Source organism: Cricetulus griseus, chromosome 2, assembly GCF_003668045.3.
Source record: "Cricetulus griseus strain 17A/GY chromosome 2, alternate assembly CriGri-PICRH-1.0, whole genome shotgun sequence".
Lineage (NCBI taxonomy): Eukaryota > Metazoa > Chordata > Mammalia > Rodentia > Cricetidae > Cricetulus > Cricetulus griseus.
The window spans coordinates 311,083,542-311,100,105 of NC_048595.1; the positions used below are offsets into that span (position 1 = coordinate 311,083,542).

At 41.0% G+C, this 16,564-nt stretch overlaps 1 protein-coding gene across 2 annotated transcripts in view; it reads right to left on the reverse strand.

Annotated features, from left to right (window-relative positions):
- Positions 1–16,564, reverse strand: part of Msh3 (mutS homolog 3) — a 155,405-nt gene that overhangs the window by 123,072 nt on the left and 15,769 nt on the right. For both annotated transcript variants that reach the window (XM_027401745.2, XM_027401744.2), the window contains exons 7-8: positions 14,335–14,480; positions 10,976–11,142 (exon numbers count right to left, since the gene is read on the reverse strand). In XM_027401745.2, the coding sequence (XP_027257546.1) occupies positions 10,976–11,142; positions 14,335–14,480 (313 nt within the window). The remainder of the gene's footprint in view (positions 1–10,975; positions 11,143–14,334; positions 14,481–16,564) is intronic.

The following is a 16,564-nucleotide window of genomic DNA, read 5'->3' on the forward strand; positions in this document are numbered from 1 at the left end:
CAAGAAAACTATTGATAACACAACAGCAGTTCCACCATGGAAGGAGTATGTATAACATATAACATGTAGTATACAATATATAATTTGAGATGGTGTCTTGTTACATAACCAGGCTGGCTCCAGCATGCAACTCTCTTGCCTCAGCACCCCGAGTACTGAGATAATAGACATATATCAACACAAAAAGATAAAGATTAACATAGTGTTTTTAAAGAAAAGCTATATAAATAATTTTTTTAAACATTTAGAACATTTTCTGAGCATGAGGTCCATGCCCACAATCTCAGACTTGTCAGAGGCAGGAAGACCAGGATTTTAGGAACATTTCCTCTTTAAATGTTTCCCTAAAAACCTGCATTTTACCACTGCGTGCGAGACTTATTTCTGTTATTTAGTACACTAATAGTTACTTTCATTAATGGTTCCTTCCAGGGAGTATCCAAAGAAATGCCAGGATGTTTAAACCAATTTAAAGTCACATTTCTAAAGTTTAAATAGAAATAATAAAACAAAAATGACAGGGAATCAATACACTCCTCTGGAAAGCAGTGGTGAACCTGACAACAATCTATACTAAGAGTCAGATACACAACACTCGGCTTCTCTGATAATATCCCTTCTGTGTTTATAAGGCCCAAACTACATCTCTTAAAAAATAAAAACAGATGACAATTATTCTGTTGATTCAAAAGTGTAACTTATTTAAACATTCACCTATATACGCTACTTTGATAGGATGTGGGAACAGAGACGATCATTTGGGGACTAAACATGTGGAACAATGTCCAGTACATGCAAGGCCCTCCAGTCAAGCCCTCAGTGCCAAAAAAAAAAAAAAAAAAAAAAAGACCATTATGAAAGTGCTTCGGTCCCCAGCCAGTCCTGCTATAATCCACTTCCTCTCCACTCTTTTACCCTTCGTTCTTTTTCATTTTGCACACCTTTTCTCTCCAAATCACAGCTCTGTCCTGGCTCGGCCTTCCATGTTCATTGCCAACAGGCCACCAAACTAGTTTCACCCACAAAGAATACCTTCATCTTCCCATCGACGCTCTTCAACATCAGTTACTGACAGTCCCCTGGGAAGCTGACTCCTTCATGTTTCCAATCCAGGAGTAACTGTTCTTTTGGTTGGCTGTTGTCTAATGGAACCCTAGTTGGCCTCAAACTCAAGAAGCTTCTGCTTCAGCCTCCCTTCCAAATGCTGGATTACAGCCTATGCCACCACACGAGACTAGGAGTAGGGTCTTTCTTTAAGACCCACAAAGAGCATTTCCATCACTGTTTTGTCCCATGATCAATTCCTCTCTGGAAGCTGGAAGGCAAGATTCTTCCTCCTTTTTGTACCTTTACCACTTAATAACAAATTTGGTACAAAGCAGATATGCAATGAATGTTTTTAACAATGAATGAACATTTAATAATGTGGTAAAAGTTTAGAGGATGTACCAATGAGTTGAGAATTACTGGCAACATGTCAATATCAAGATTTTTCTTAGACATAAGAAAAGGATGTATCTTTAAGATTTAATGCTAGACACCTAAATTAATAAAAGTACCTGGACAGCAAAATAAAATATCCTAATAAGAAAGGCAAGCTAGTCAGAAAAAAATGGAGAATGGCTCACCTTTGAGAGCTTAAGTGCCCGATCTGGGCCTCAGACTCATCACTTATATTTCCCTTATATACCTGGCTTTGTCTTAGCATTCAAACAACCATCCAGTTTATACTGGTTCAATTCAAGTTAGAGAATCTAATGAGAAACAGGCGAATGTGGCATTGTCCCTAAGTGCTCACATCTTCCCTCGGCATCATTCATTCCTCCACCTCTGTCAGAGAAGCATGTCACTACAGCCTGATCACTCCTGCTAAATCAACCCAATACCAACTTAAGACACTTTCTACACCAGAAAAATACATGAAATTACAGGTTTGATTCACTAATTGGATGCTTTAAATATACATCTAGTAAATATTTAACTATGGAAGTAAAAAAAGCAAAGTGAGTCACTTAAAATGTTATCAGGTAAGTAAGTAAGCCGGGTGTAGCGTGGGCACTCTCTGGAGTGGACGGTTACTCAGCCCAGTACCTTCCCTGTGCCCAGCCATTTCCTTCAGCCTCGCATTCCGCACCGCACGACAGCCCCCTTTCTGGGCTCCAGGGCCAGATGCTACTGAGGTCCCTTCTGATATTTTACCTGACACTCAGTATTTATGTGTACAGCAGCAAGAAAGGATAAAGTGTTCCAGAAGGTGACAGAGCCTAATCACCCACTGGTCACTTGAAAGAGGGCTGGCAAAATCTTCCCACTGCTTTCTGTAGATCCCCACTGTGAACTCACAGAGAATGAGACAAGGCTGGTTCTGCTGATTGTGTGTTAAGAAGTATTTTACAATCTGAACTACAAAAACAGTTCAGAGGCTTTTCATCAGATCCACACATCTACAAAGCTCGATTTTATTGCAGTAAATATCTGCAATATAATCAATACACTAAGAATGTAAATAGAGTAAAGTAACTCCAAGGAAATAAAGTGATACAGAGCAATCATTTCAATCTTGGCCTGCATGGGGAAGGGAGGAGTGAGCGTACTTTCCTTTATTACTCCTGAAAAGTCCAACTCCCTGCACATTACACATAGACAAAGGCAGGCAGAAAACAGCTCAACTAGGGCACTCAAGCTGAACAAAGACACAGGGGTGAGCTCCCTCATTTTATTCTTCACAACACACAACTAGGTTTAGTGCAGGAGAAGCCAATATTTCAGAAGGTCCGGAAAACATTGACCAAATAAATAAACAAGCAAAGGGCACTGGCCCCTCTCCCTAGAGAACGACCCAGTGGAAAACATCTTGAAAAGATAGAAAGAAACTTCCAGACAAATATCTACATTACTCCAGACAAGGGCTACAGAAAAACCTATGTTCCAACCTCCACCCACCCTAGGGTGGACTTAAGAAGTGGTTAGGCTGCAGTCTCATCAGGCTGGAGAAGCTCCAAACCCCTTGCTGGGGTTCGCAGAGGAGTAAGAAACCAAGATGCTCATCCCAGTCCCCAGCAAGTCCTCAGTCCCCACAGTGTAACAGAGAGCACACTGGTGGTGCAACAGAGAGCACACAGGAGGCCTGTACATCACTTTCACAGGTGATGAGGCCCCTCATCCTGTATGACACAGAGACTATATGAGGAAATGGAACTCATACCCACCCAGAAGCTGCAGAGGGAACATTCCTGTGGATTTCCACCTGGAAGCACACCCCACCTTGCTCAGTCTGAAAGCTCCTAAGACAGACAGTCTAAATAAGATCTGGATTCTCACATCACAGTAAGGAAAACCACAAGTCACCACCCAAACTCACTAATCACACCAAGAAACAGGAAGACAGCAAACCAAATTTAAAAAACAAAAGCCCGAAAAATACCAACACCAGGATAGCAGCAATGTCAGAACCATTGGTAACTTCCAAGGCCATATCGTGAACTCACAGCAGAAGTGGCTATGGACACAGGGCTTGCATAAATTAAAGACATTTTGAAGTAGGAGAGAACCTGATTGTGAGGAAGGAGGGGTCATCAGGAGGGTGAGTGGGATGAGGGGGAGTGATGGGATGACTATGATCACAGTGCATTGTACATAAGTATGGAATGGACTAAAGCAGAGAAATCTGGGTTGTTTGTTGTTGTTGTTAATGTTTTAAGAGCCAGCAAGACAGATCAACAGGCAAAGGAACTTGCTGCCAAGCCTGATGACCTGAGTTTAATCCCCAGAATGCACATGGTAGATGTCTTCTGACCTTCATAGATGCACTATGGCACATGCATGCCCACACACAGACATACTCACACACAACATCTCAGTTGCTTACTCCTCTGCGCACCACAAACCTCTGAGGGTTTGGAGCTTTGCCAGCCTGATGAGACTGCAGCCTATCCTCCTCTTTGTCTGCCCTAAGGTGGGTGGAAGTGGGGACATAGATTTTTCTGTAGCCCCTGGCTAGAGGACAATAGTTATTACCTAATGTTTTACCAGTAATTGTGCATAGGCCTGAAACAAAGAGAAAGAAAAAAGGCCAAGGTGAAAAAGTTTCTGCACAGAAATGAAAGACTTAACAGGAAACCAAACAAAAAACTTCAAAAGTGAAATATACAGTGGTCAGCTGCCTGAAGAAGACAGAGGAAACCATTGGGCTAGTGGAAACAGCAGACAGGACTCAATCTGAACACCACAGAATTCAGACTGATAAAACATGAGCTAAACACTGTTGCTATCAGAGTCTAGAAGAAGAGAACAAAGAAAACTGAAAAATCATAACGAGTGAAAAGAACACAAATTTGGCAAGAAAAGAGGAATTGGGGTGGGAGATGCAGCAGTGAAAACGATGTAATTACAGTACTCATTGTGAAATACTCAAGACTTACGAGGTGCTGGAGAGATGGCTCAGTGGTTAAGACACTTGTTGCTCCTGAAGAGGGCCTGGATCCAGTTCCCAGCACCCACGTGATGGTTCATCACCATACATTGAAGCAATTACTTTTATTGTTGTATTATTATATAAAACTTGAGAGTCCCATATTGGGGTAAAACCTGATAGATTCATAGAGCAATGGAGAAACAATTAGCTACCCCTGCCTTTCTCTCCACACTTCCCAGATCAAAAAGGTCCTTGAGTCTTGCTAAGCCCCTCCTATTCTTTTCTGTGTCTCCCTATCCTAACCAGGGTCAGCCAAAAACTCTATGGTTAATTTTGGTCAGCCAATCTGTAACTCCACAACCTGATTTAAGGTCAACTTTATTGTTGTTTCATAGTGTCAGAGTATGATCAAAACATCCCACAATAATACATAACTCTAGTTCCAGAAGAACCTACACCCTCTTCTGAGCACCGTGGATACCAAATATGCAGGTAGTGGGCATACATGCACACAGGCAAAACACGCATACACACAAAATTAAGTGAAGTAAATATTTAAAAACAGAAAGAAGGCGAAAAGAAGTGAGTCTTTATGTTAAAGTGCAGCAACGCTGAGCAATGCAAAAGAACCTGGTCTTGCTTCTGAGAATGTGGACAATGAGGGAGACTCGATGAAAAGTACTACCTTCCTCTTGATTTTGCTGTGAATCTAAAACTGGAATTTACAGAAAGGGGAAGTTTATTAAGGAAAAAATAGTATCTAGACCTCCCCACTTGAACAGGAAAGTTCATTTTAAGCAGAGCATCTTCCTTCACGTCAGACAACCGTCTGTTCACACTCCATCAGTTTCATACATGCACTTGTGTTCTCAACTCTTGACTTTAGTGTTATAAAAAATGGCATAAAGCACTAAGCTTTAGGTTGAGATATTTAAGCCATATATTATAATAGTAATATAAATCTAATTGAGAAAAAAAAAATAAACAATTTTCCCTTTTTTTTTTTTGGTTTTGAATTTTAAAGAGAGGGTTTCTCTGTGTAGCTCTAGCTGTCCTGGACCTCAATCTGCAAACCAGGCTGGCCTTGAAGTCAGAGATCCACCTGCCTCTGACTCTGCCTGCCTCTTCAGTGTTTCATTTTCCTTTTTAACGGGACTTTTTTTTTTTTCACTTGAAAAACAAATGTATTGTCTCTATTATCTTTTTAATTGCTACTTAAAATGTAGAAGAACAAAGTCTGGCACACACACACACACACACACACACATACACACACACACACACACACACACACACAGCCACAACAGGAATCAGCAGGCCAAACTTCAGAAACATCAAAATAAAGTCCCACCTTCCTGGATGGGGCACTCCAGGCCCTTTCCCTGGAACTGAGCAACTCTTACAGGAGGGCTATGCAAGATCACTCTTCATCCATATAGCTGAGCTAGTCTGGGCCAGACATTAATCTTCTCCATCCTATCTCCACCGTGCCCGGCCTCCCCCTCTCATCACACTCAGGTGCTCTGCTATTCATTCCATAATCCACTCAGTGATTCATATGGCATCCCCCGCTCTTTACTAGCTCCTAAGACCTAAAAATTATGTTGAAATGGCCTCATCTAAGTCCAAGGAACTGAACTTATTAAACTTACAACAATGCAATCACTAACCTGAAACTATCAAATATGTAATAACTTCATATTATTAAATAGTTTAATGAGAAAAAAATCGTTTTCCCTCTTATCCTTCAAAAAAGCTCCTGTCCAGGGTTTCTCTGTGTAGTCCTGGCTGTCCTAGAAGTTGTTCTATACAAGGGATCCACCTGCCTCCCCTCCTGAGTGCTGGAATTAAAGGTGTGCACTACCACATCCAGCTTGGCTTGGTGTTATTTAATAAGAACAGAAACCTACTTTATACAGACTCAAAACTAACTTCATTTTGACACTAACACTATTAAACATTTTCTATAACAATCTTAAAAATCGAAGTACAACAACCCAAAGCATTGAAGAGACTCCAACATGTAAATTAACAGAAGACTAAATTGAAATGCTGTGATGGTTATTTCAAACATCTGTCACTATAAACACCATTTAAGAGATATAAGTCTTCAGGATACAATAATCACCTCAAAAAACAGTGTTTAAAAAAGTTTGTTTAAAAAAGTACAGATGATGTTCACTCTTCTGCAGTCAAAATAATAATAATAATAATAATATAATATTAATAAATCTATATAAAATAACACTAAACTCAACATTTTCTTTAAATTTGCAGCATAAAATGTAAATGAAATATTCAAGCATTTATTTCAAAGATCAGACTGTTGAAGTCACTGGACATTAAAAGGCATTCTTTCATAGACCCTCAGTAAGTCATATCAACTACTGAGAGCAACTTCTTACTCCAGGCATCTCCTGAAATGTCATTTAACTCAGTCAATACTGGGACAAATGAACCCATGTGATCCAGTGTACCACATACAGCAGATAACCACAGCTCCACCACCTACTCACCCTGCCTCTGCCTGACAGTAAATCCTCCCTTTCTGCCTTTCTTCTTCCTCCTGCTTTCAACTGTTGATATTCTCCAAACTCCATATCTTACTTTCTACTATGCATTTTCCCACTCAAGGGATTATTCTTTTTCACACAGTAAACTCACCTCTGGTCTACTATTGCCAGAAACCTCACTATGAATCTATGCCTCCTCCCTGGCTTTCTTGGTTAACACCCTACAGTGTTTCCTCAGTTCTCAGGATGAACATTTCCCCTGGTCAGGAAAGTCTCTCCCTTGTCCTTATACTTCTCTCATCTTATACAGCTGTGTGCCCACGTGAAATCATTTCTTTTCATACCCTATGCATTTCCCTCTTCTCTTCCACCAAGTCACAGACTTCTCTCCTGCAAATGTCCACCTCCTCCACAGAGCCTTCCTTGGCTATGTACACAGGGTATCCCCATATCCATGAACTCAGATGTGAGCACCACCTGCTATGGTCACAGTGTTTGCCTCAAAACTCAACATGAGAATTAGTAAACAGTAGTAACAACGATTAATAATTTAATGTAGTGCTTTCTGTAGCCTTTCTTTCAACTATAAACTAGGTGCTATAAACATAAAGATCTCTAAACTAAAGCAATCCCAAAACCACTGTTATTTGGTTCTCTCTATACATTTTGACAACAAACAGAAGATAACGGCTCTTATGACAAACATTCTATACAAAGACAAACAACCTGAGGAAAACAGCTTGCCACCATTGTCACTACTCAGGAATGGTCGACCTAGCTGACTATCATCTTCACTTAATGCTTGTCCTGAATATAAAAATGATACAAAATAAATACAACTAGCTCAAGAAATAAATAGGAAGGACTTCATAATCTTAAAAAAAAAAAAATCTTAACTCATAAAATATAAAATCCTTTGGAGACCTCTTGTGGTTAAAGTTAAGAATAAAAAGTTAATTTTTTTAAATGTTTTTTAAAACTACTACATTAGAATCTTCTATAATTCCAAGCAGTTTTTGCATTTTCTCACATAGCTGTAATACAGAATGTCTTCAATGTTAATAAAATACCCACAAGTACCTGACAAAAACTGGAGCTTTCATTTTCCAGTTGTGCAGAAAAGGAAGGGGGTAGAGAGAGACTGTAGGTCTGAGAGCTAAGAAACTGCCTCTCAGCATTGACAACAGACACAACCAAACTCACAATAAAATTTCATATCTGAAAACTCGGTATTGCACTGTTGCCTGGGAGCCAACTAGGAACAGGAGTCTGGCAAACCGCTCTTCAAACCTAACCGTGCTCCCTGCTAAGTTGCTTTCTTTTACACTTGTCTGAGTGGTGTGGATGGCTAAGCAGTACACAAAGTGCCCACCAGAGAAGTTAATATCAAATCAGGAAAGGCCCATGAGCTTTGTGGACATTAAAGTGGAGCCACTATCTCTAATTAAAAACATTGAGGTAGGAACTCACCTCATGCAGTGAAATAAAGAAAAAAGTAAATTTAAAATTGAACACTACAAATAAAATTAGAAAGGAATAAAGAATTTGATGGCAACAGAATATAGATGAAAATAAAAGTAAAGTGATTTCAAAGTGGAAAATGATCTTTTGAAGTATAAAAATAATAGAATGTTACCAGAAGCAAGAGAACTTAACTGGGCCATAGACTTACAGTTTTTACTTTAGTTTTCTACTAAAAACAAGTAGAAATGGTCCATTCAAATGCTTTTTAAAATGAGTTTACTTTCCTGCCAGGTGCTTGTCAAGTCCCACCACTCCACCCCTGTCTCTCTGGGGCACCCATGCACACACAAGCCAGACGGCAACAGCAACATGAGGGGCTCTGTCAGGATCTTCCTGTCCTCTGTCCTAGCCTGAGGATTACAGAATCCATCACCACACATAGCCTCCCACATGGGTGCTGAAGAGCTGAACTAAGATCCTCATATGCAAACAGCAGTCATTTTATTCACTGAGCCTAAATCAAAATGTAAGTGTTAAATGTTTTAAAGGAGTCATAAGATTTTTTCTTTATTTTGAAAAAATATGTATCAAGGGTCAAAACCAACAAAAGAAATTTAACAGTAACAAGGAAATTATATCCTAAAAGGCATACACAAAGAAAAGAATAAGAAGGCCCAATGAACTCATAAAAATGGATGCTTAACTCTGGACTCTTCATAAGCAAGAAGTAAAAAGGAAAATATATTAAGAATGGAGACTTATGTGTGGTCACTAAGTGTCGGCAAAATTACAAACCTGGAATGCTAACCAGAGAAATACAGTAAAATGGCCTGAGGTCGTTAGATTCCTAAGTCCCCATCAGCCATCCAAGATGTCTCATCATGCCAAATTTTGGCTCCGGAACCTCATTAGACAAGTCAACACTGAGGAACACTATCAGGTAAAGCTCCTTGACAATTAAACTCCATCTTAGCACTGTCTGCTACTGCATAGGTTTTGGCATTTTATTGACTTTTGTCTTTATTGGTTTTTATAAAAAATAAGTGGAAAATAGAAAACAAAATGATTAAAATGACCAAATTCCAGATTAACCTAAATTAAGCAAACATCCACTTAGTTATGAAGAAAATAACAAAATCAAAGGCACAGAACACTGTAAATGTGCTTCCATCTAGAAGCATCTCTTAAAGGTACCTGAGGATATATTCATGTTTTAGCTCTCCAGGGTGAGCACCCCTCAAAAAGGGGCTGCTTGACTCTTAACTGGTCAAATTTAAACACAGAGGAAAGCTAAGAACAAAATAATTTGATGCAGAATTCTCCACCTACAATGTAATAAAGATTATTTAAACGATCGCTGTAAATATTCCAAAGAGTTCCCAGTGTCCTCGGGCAAGCATCCAAAAACTTTATAAATGTTTATAATTCTGACTTAGAAATTCTACCTTCAGGAGAGAATTAAAAATGCATGCAAAAGTTTCCACAGATGTTACAGTAACATCTGCAGAGCTGAACCAGGAAATATAACAAAAAGCAAATGAACAAATCTCATCCACTTGTACAACGGATGTCATACGTTGTGAAGTGTTTATAAAAATAGTAGCAGACAAATAATGTTCACTAAGACCTGCTTCTACATAAGCAAACCAGAGAAAAGGGTGAATGAGACTGACTCTGAGCTGGAGCACACGGACACTGGCTAATGCACTCCTGGCACCTCACTGTACTATTTTGAGTAATTCTGTGTGTCTGCACCTTCCCGTAAGAAAATAAGGAATTTTTAAGTTAAAAAACTGGTACAAAACTATATTTTCTGCATGAACACAAGTTTATAAATTAAAAAAATACATATGAAGAAATACAACACCAAAGTGCAGTTATTTCTGTATTTGTGGAACCGGATTTATTTTATCTTTCCTTTTGTAACTCTTAGTTCTTCTAAATGAATGTGTATTAGCGATATCACCAGAAAAACAAAACTGTAAAAACTACTTTGACAAAAAGAAAAATTGTAAATCAAAATGAACACTCCAAACTCCAAAGACAAAGACAAACGCGTCCTCACTTTAAATCAGTTTGATTTTCTCACCAACTTGTCAGCCCACTAGCTGTGAACCCAACAATCATCCCTTCATGTAGACAGCCCTCACCACTCCTGCACAGGCCAAGCCTCGCTGTCTTTTCCAACCACACTTCCACATAGGCACCTTCCTGGAGAGTACTTAACACTGCATGCCGTGAGAATCCAGCCAGGCATGTGGACGGCTTACACATTTGTCTTCCCCTCTACCTTGCTTCATAGTAAGTGCTGTGGTAAGTTCTAGTAAATAAAACTATTGGGCACCACCCTGAAGAGAAACATGCAGCACAGAAATTATGTTCTAAGTTACCTCTAGAATGTATACATAAATCATCAAACAATATAATTTAATGTGATAACTCTCTAAAATGGCTGTCATCTGTAGTCCTACATACTTTTTTCCTTTTAAAAACTCTTATTATTGGGATATAATTCCTATAAGTATTTCTCTAAGAGCAAGCACCGGCTTGAGAGTTAAATAGTTTGAGAATGGCCCTGACTCACCTGACAGCAGTGGCTCTGTGGATGAGCATCTCTGTCAGCTCTGACAGGTGTGAGGGAAGCAGCAGTTCCACGGGCTGCAGGCTTGATATGCGAGTCTCCAACTCCAGTCTGGAAGCAGAGTCCTGGAAGCAGTCGTACACGACCTCGCCTGTAGCAGGCTGCACTCCCTGGAAGCAAAGATAAACACGATAGCATGGAACACACACTGCTCCAGCTGCACTGACACATCCCAAGCATGGTTCTAGTAACAACACTTGCCAACATGTGCTGTTGCTAACAGGAGAATCTGTCTGCCTTTTAAGACTCTTTATCTGTTTATTAGCTGCACAAGTATCTAAAACAGGCTGAGCAGGTAGCGCCATAGGTAAAGGGTTTGCCACTGGGCCTGAGGACCTGAATTTGATCTCCACAGGATTCACATGATGGAAGGAGAGAATGTACTCCCAAAGTCGTCCTCTGACCTCCACATATTTTCCATGTGCACACAGGCATGTATACACACACACACACACACACACACACACACACACACACACACACACAGATAGATAGGATAGATAGATAGATAGATAGATAGATAGATAGATAGATAGATAGATAGATAGATAGATAGGCAGGCAGGCAGGCAGGCAGGCAGGCAGGCAGGCAGGCAGGCAGGCAGGCAGCAGGCAGGCAGGCAGCAGGCAGGCAGGCAGGCAGGCAGGCAGGCAGGCAGGCAGGCAGGCAGGCAGGCAGGCAGGCAGATAATGCAATGCCTTAAGTGATAGTTTCAGGAGACATGCTGAATACAGCTTGGAATCTGATGTACCCAGCAGAGTGCTATGACAACTCACCAAGCCCTGGGCATCAGCTTCCTCTTCTATCCATGAAATAAACACATTATCAACTTCCCTCATCAGGTTGTTACAAGGATTAAATCGGACTAGTGTGTGAAAGCTCTGACAGCTTCACCCAGTACAGAGAGCAAGGTACCACAACAAAGTGCCAGTGAACACACCTGACAGCACAGAAGTAACAGCCTGATCCTTACACAACAAAAACCAGACATAACAAACTATGAGTGAGACCAAACCAATATCCAGTTAAAAAAAAAAAAAAAAGCCAAGGCAACATAAAACCATCACCTGTCAGCCCAGTATAATAACAGGAAAAAAACCTGAGAGGGCCAAGGTTTGGAAGAGGTACAGAAGGTGGTGAGGTTACTTCACCAAGAACTATGAGCAATAAAATGATGGAGCCGTGATTCAAACCTGAGCAGTCTGACTTCCCAGCCTGCACTCTCTCTACCACTTATGCTTCAGAGATGAACAGGTAATGACAGTTTGCACTAATGAAAAGTCAGAAGTGTGTGTGACAAATCCTTATACTGTCGATTCAGTCAACTAACTGACAGTCACTTCCAACAAGATGCAGGCCCTATCTAGGAACGGAGAGCATGCCTGCAGTGTTAGCCTCAGCAATTCCTCCCCAGGTATACACACATGAGAACTCCAGTATATGTATAAGAGACACAAAAATGCTTATAGACGTATTCTTTACAAAGCCAAAGACTACCAAGACCCCACATGTCCAGCAATAGAGGAATGAATACATGACATTAAAAAGGTCACTGCAATCAAAGATCTGCAGCATGTACATTAACATCAACTCAGGAAAGCCAGATGGCTCAGCAGATAATTGAATATTTCATAATTGCTTTAAATTCTTCATCTGTAGCCAAGAAATTTGTTCAAATCCATCCCAGAAGTATCCTCTAGTGTCTACAGCTACGGCACCAGTTACATTAGGTTTACCTATTTAAGTTCATGTCTCAATCCACAAACCAAGCATTTGCATAAATGGAGGACAGCTATCAGCCAGTCAAAGTCTCTGTTGCTTTAATCAAAGACCTCATCTAATGGTGATACCTGCACTGCATATTACTTCAAGAGACATTAAGAAATCCACAGTCCAAACAAAACTGCATGGCCCAAAATGAAGGTGAAAGGCATGGTTGCAGTGGTTCTCAACAGCAAGGCTTTCAATTTCAAACTAACTACCAGCACCCAAAAGAGACTCTCAGATGGTGACTATGAAATGTAAGGTACAAATCACAGTGGGAGAAATTCCCAGTGAGAACAGTGGTGAGAGTAAAGAGAAATGAACTCCATTCGGCCACACTGAATCTCCAAGTGGCCTTGTGCTAATCTGGTCGATTCTAGAACCCTAGTGAAAAGTGCAGCCTTGGCCTAGAGCTCAGGGTGTCATTAGCCAGAAAAGCGACCACTGAGGTCAAGGACAGAAACCAAAAAACACTTAGGGTTAGGGAGCACTATTCACCTTTTCATATCCCTGTTCACCTGCTGCAGTCAACCTTGGCAGTGGTAGGATGCTACTCTAAATGCCCCAAGTAGGACCCGTGTGCTCAAATGTGATATCAACTCTGTTCTTTAGTCTGAGCTCCAGGTAAATATACAATAGCACACTACATATGCTAAAGCTGAAAAGCAAATAACTTTACTATTTGTAGATGGAACCAACTGTCTATGACTAGATAAAAAGTGCTTCTCAAGGGAAAATATTCATTTGAGCCTCCCCGACAAACACAGTATTGCTAACTCCCTGAGAGAGGGCCTTACTGGCTAAGCAAATGTCAAGTTAGCAAAGTTATGCAGTATGAATAATTTATTAAAAGGTACACTGAAGACATTCAAGCTTTAGGAATTTTTCTTAAGCTGGCCACTGACTGTAGCCATTAGAAAAAGCAAAAGAAAATGATTATAAGTGAGTCTAATAGTTCTGAGGGGCACATTCAAAGGAGATCTGTAAGTGGGTAAATTTGCTCATGAGTGGTAGAATAAACATCAGTAAAACTATAGCTCCTGAATCATATTTATCTGGAAGAAAGAGTGGAGATACTTCTAGTATTAATTTATACTATACTATATACAAAGTATACTACCCTACATTGGTCACTTAACATTTCCCTTTAACCCTTCCTCCAAATCTAATTAGGGTAGTTCCATTGTAACTTCTATTAGACTGCACACCAAAGAGGAAACTCAGTTAGCCATGCACCCACTTGGCATAGCCTTTTATTATGCTATTGGCTCCCTGTCCACATGCATGCCTGTCACTGCCACCATTTAACTCTTAACAAAGTATATGGTCCAAAACGATCTGGATCTTTCCAGACAGAGTGCCAAGTAAACAGAAAAAAACCGGAACTAGTTACTTGATGGGTAATGTTGTGAGGAAAAGGTTTTCCTAGTAAACTATCTGAAAGCACACTTCAGAATCCTCACCATGCACCACCCAGGACCACTCCCAGGAGGTACCACAAATACCCATCATTCATTCCTCACCTTCAAAGAACTTACCACAATACCAATGGAAATGTTTCCCTTCTTTTTGTCCTTACTATTTTCCTTCTCTTCGTAGATACACAGAAGATAGCTGGTAGAAGTTTCTGTCATTACCTCATCAATATTTACAGAATCATCCAGTCTGATTAGAGGATTCACATGTAATAATGTTAAAGAAAACCACATGCTTAATTCCTATGAACAGAGAAAGGTTTATTTTTCTCATGTACCATTCTTCCAAGTAAGATCATAGTCGAATGTCATCTCTTCCCTGAACTACACGAGGCACAATAACAGGCAAGTATTATCTTCTCACTTCCAAAGGGTCTAGCAGTGTGTCTCCAACCCTGGAAGTCCAAACATGAACCCACTTTGCTGAGACTTGCTGACTTGACTCCTCAGCAATTGTATGATGAATTCTACCAAGCAAAGCAAACACACTAAACCATCATAAATGAATTCCCATGTCTAAAGTGTCTAGAAGTACTCTAGAAGTACTTTACTTCTGGAGAATTATAAGATATTTTAATTAAACAGAAACATATTTACATATAGGAGAACATATGCACACACATGTACAAAATGAACTCCACTAATCAAAGTTCTCAGGGATAAAAGCTGATTCCGGACAAAGTTATCCTTGGCACATCTGATGTGGTTAGCAGGAGATAAGAGTCTTGCCAGCAACTGAAGCAAAGCAGAGAAGGAGTCTGTTTTGGGAAAAGGCTTCAAATGAGACCCAAACTCAGGGGGAAAAAATCAGAATTCCAGGTTCTTACAGCTTGATCAGCTTAGAACAACAGAGCTCCTCCAGATGCTCTGCGGCCCATTTCAATGGTGACCATTCACTACTGATGGTCTGCAGTCCATCTCAATGGTGACCATTCACTACTGATGATGCTCTGCAGTCCATCTCAATGGTGACCGTTCACTACTGATGCTCTGCAGTCCATCTCAATGGTGACCGTTCACTACTGATGCTCTGCAGTCCATCTCAATGGTGACCGTTCACTACTGATGGTCTGCAGTCCATCTCAATGGTGACCGTTCACTACTGATGCTCTGCAGTCCATCTCAATGGTGACCGTTCACTACTGATGCTCTGCAGTCCATCTCAATGGTGACCGTTCACTACTGACGCTCTGCAGTCCATCTCAATGGTGACCGTTCACTACTGACGCTCTGCAGTCCATCTCAATGGTGACCGTTCACTACTGACGCTCTGCAGTCCATCTCAATGGTGACCGTTCACTACTGATGCTCTGCAGTCCATCTCAATGGTGACCGTTCACTACTGACGCTCTGCAGTCCATCTCAATGGTGACCGTTCACTACTGACGGTCTGCAGTCCATCTCAATGGTGACCGTTCACTACTGATGGTCTGCAGTCCATCTCAATGGTGACCGTTCACTACTGATGGTCTGCAGTCCATCTCAATGGTGACCGTTCACTACTGATGCTCTGCAGTCCATCTCAATGGTGACCGTTCACTACTGATGCTCTGCAGTCCATCTCAATGGTGACCGTTCACTACTGATGGTCTGCAGTCCATCTCAATGGTGACCATTCACTACTGATGATGCTCTGCAGTCCATCTCAATGGTGACCGTTCACTACTGATGGTCTGCAGTCCATCTCAATGGTGACCGTTCACTACTGATGCTCTGCAGTCCATCTCAATGGTGACCGTTCACTACTGATGCTCTGCAGTCCATCTCAATGGTGACCGTTCACTACTGATGCTCTGCAGTCCATCTCAATGGTGACCGTTCACTACTGATGCTCTGCAGTCCATCTCAATGGTGACCGTTCACTACTGATGCTCTGCAGTCCATCTCAATGGTGACCGTTCACTACTGATGCTCTGCAGTCCATCTCAATGGTGACCGTTCACTACTGATGCTCTGCAGTCCATCTCAATGGTGACCGTTCACTACTGATGCTCTGCAGTCCATCTCAATGGTGACCGTTCACTACTGACGCTCTGCAGTCCATCTCAATGGTGACCGTTCACTACTGACGCTCTGCAGTCCATCTCAATGGTGACCGTTCACTACTGACGCTCTGCAGTCCATCTCAATGGTGACCGTTCACTACTGACGCTCTGCAGTCCATCTCAATGGTGACCGTTCACTACTGATGCTCTGCAGTCCATCTCAATGGTGACCGTTCACTACTGATGCTCTGCAGTCCATCTCAATGGTGACCGTTCACTACTGATGCTGCAGTCCATCTCAATGGTGA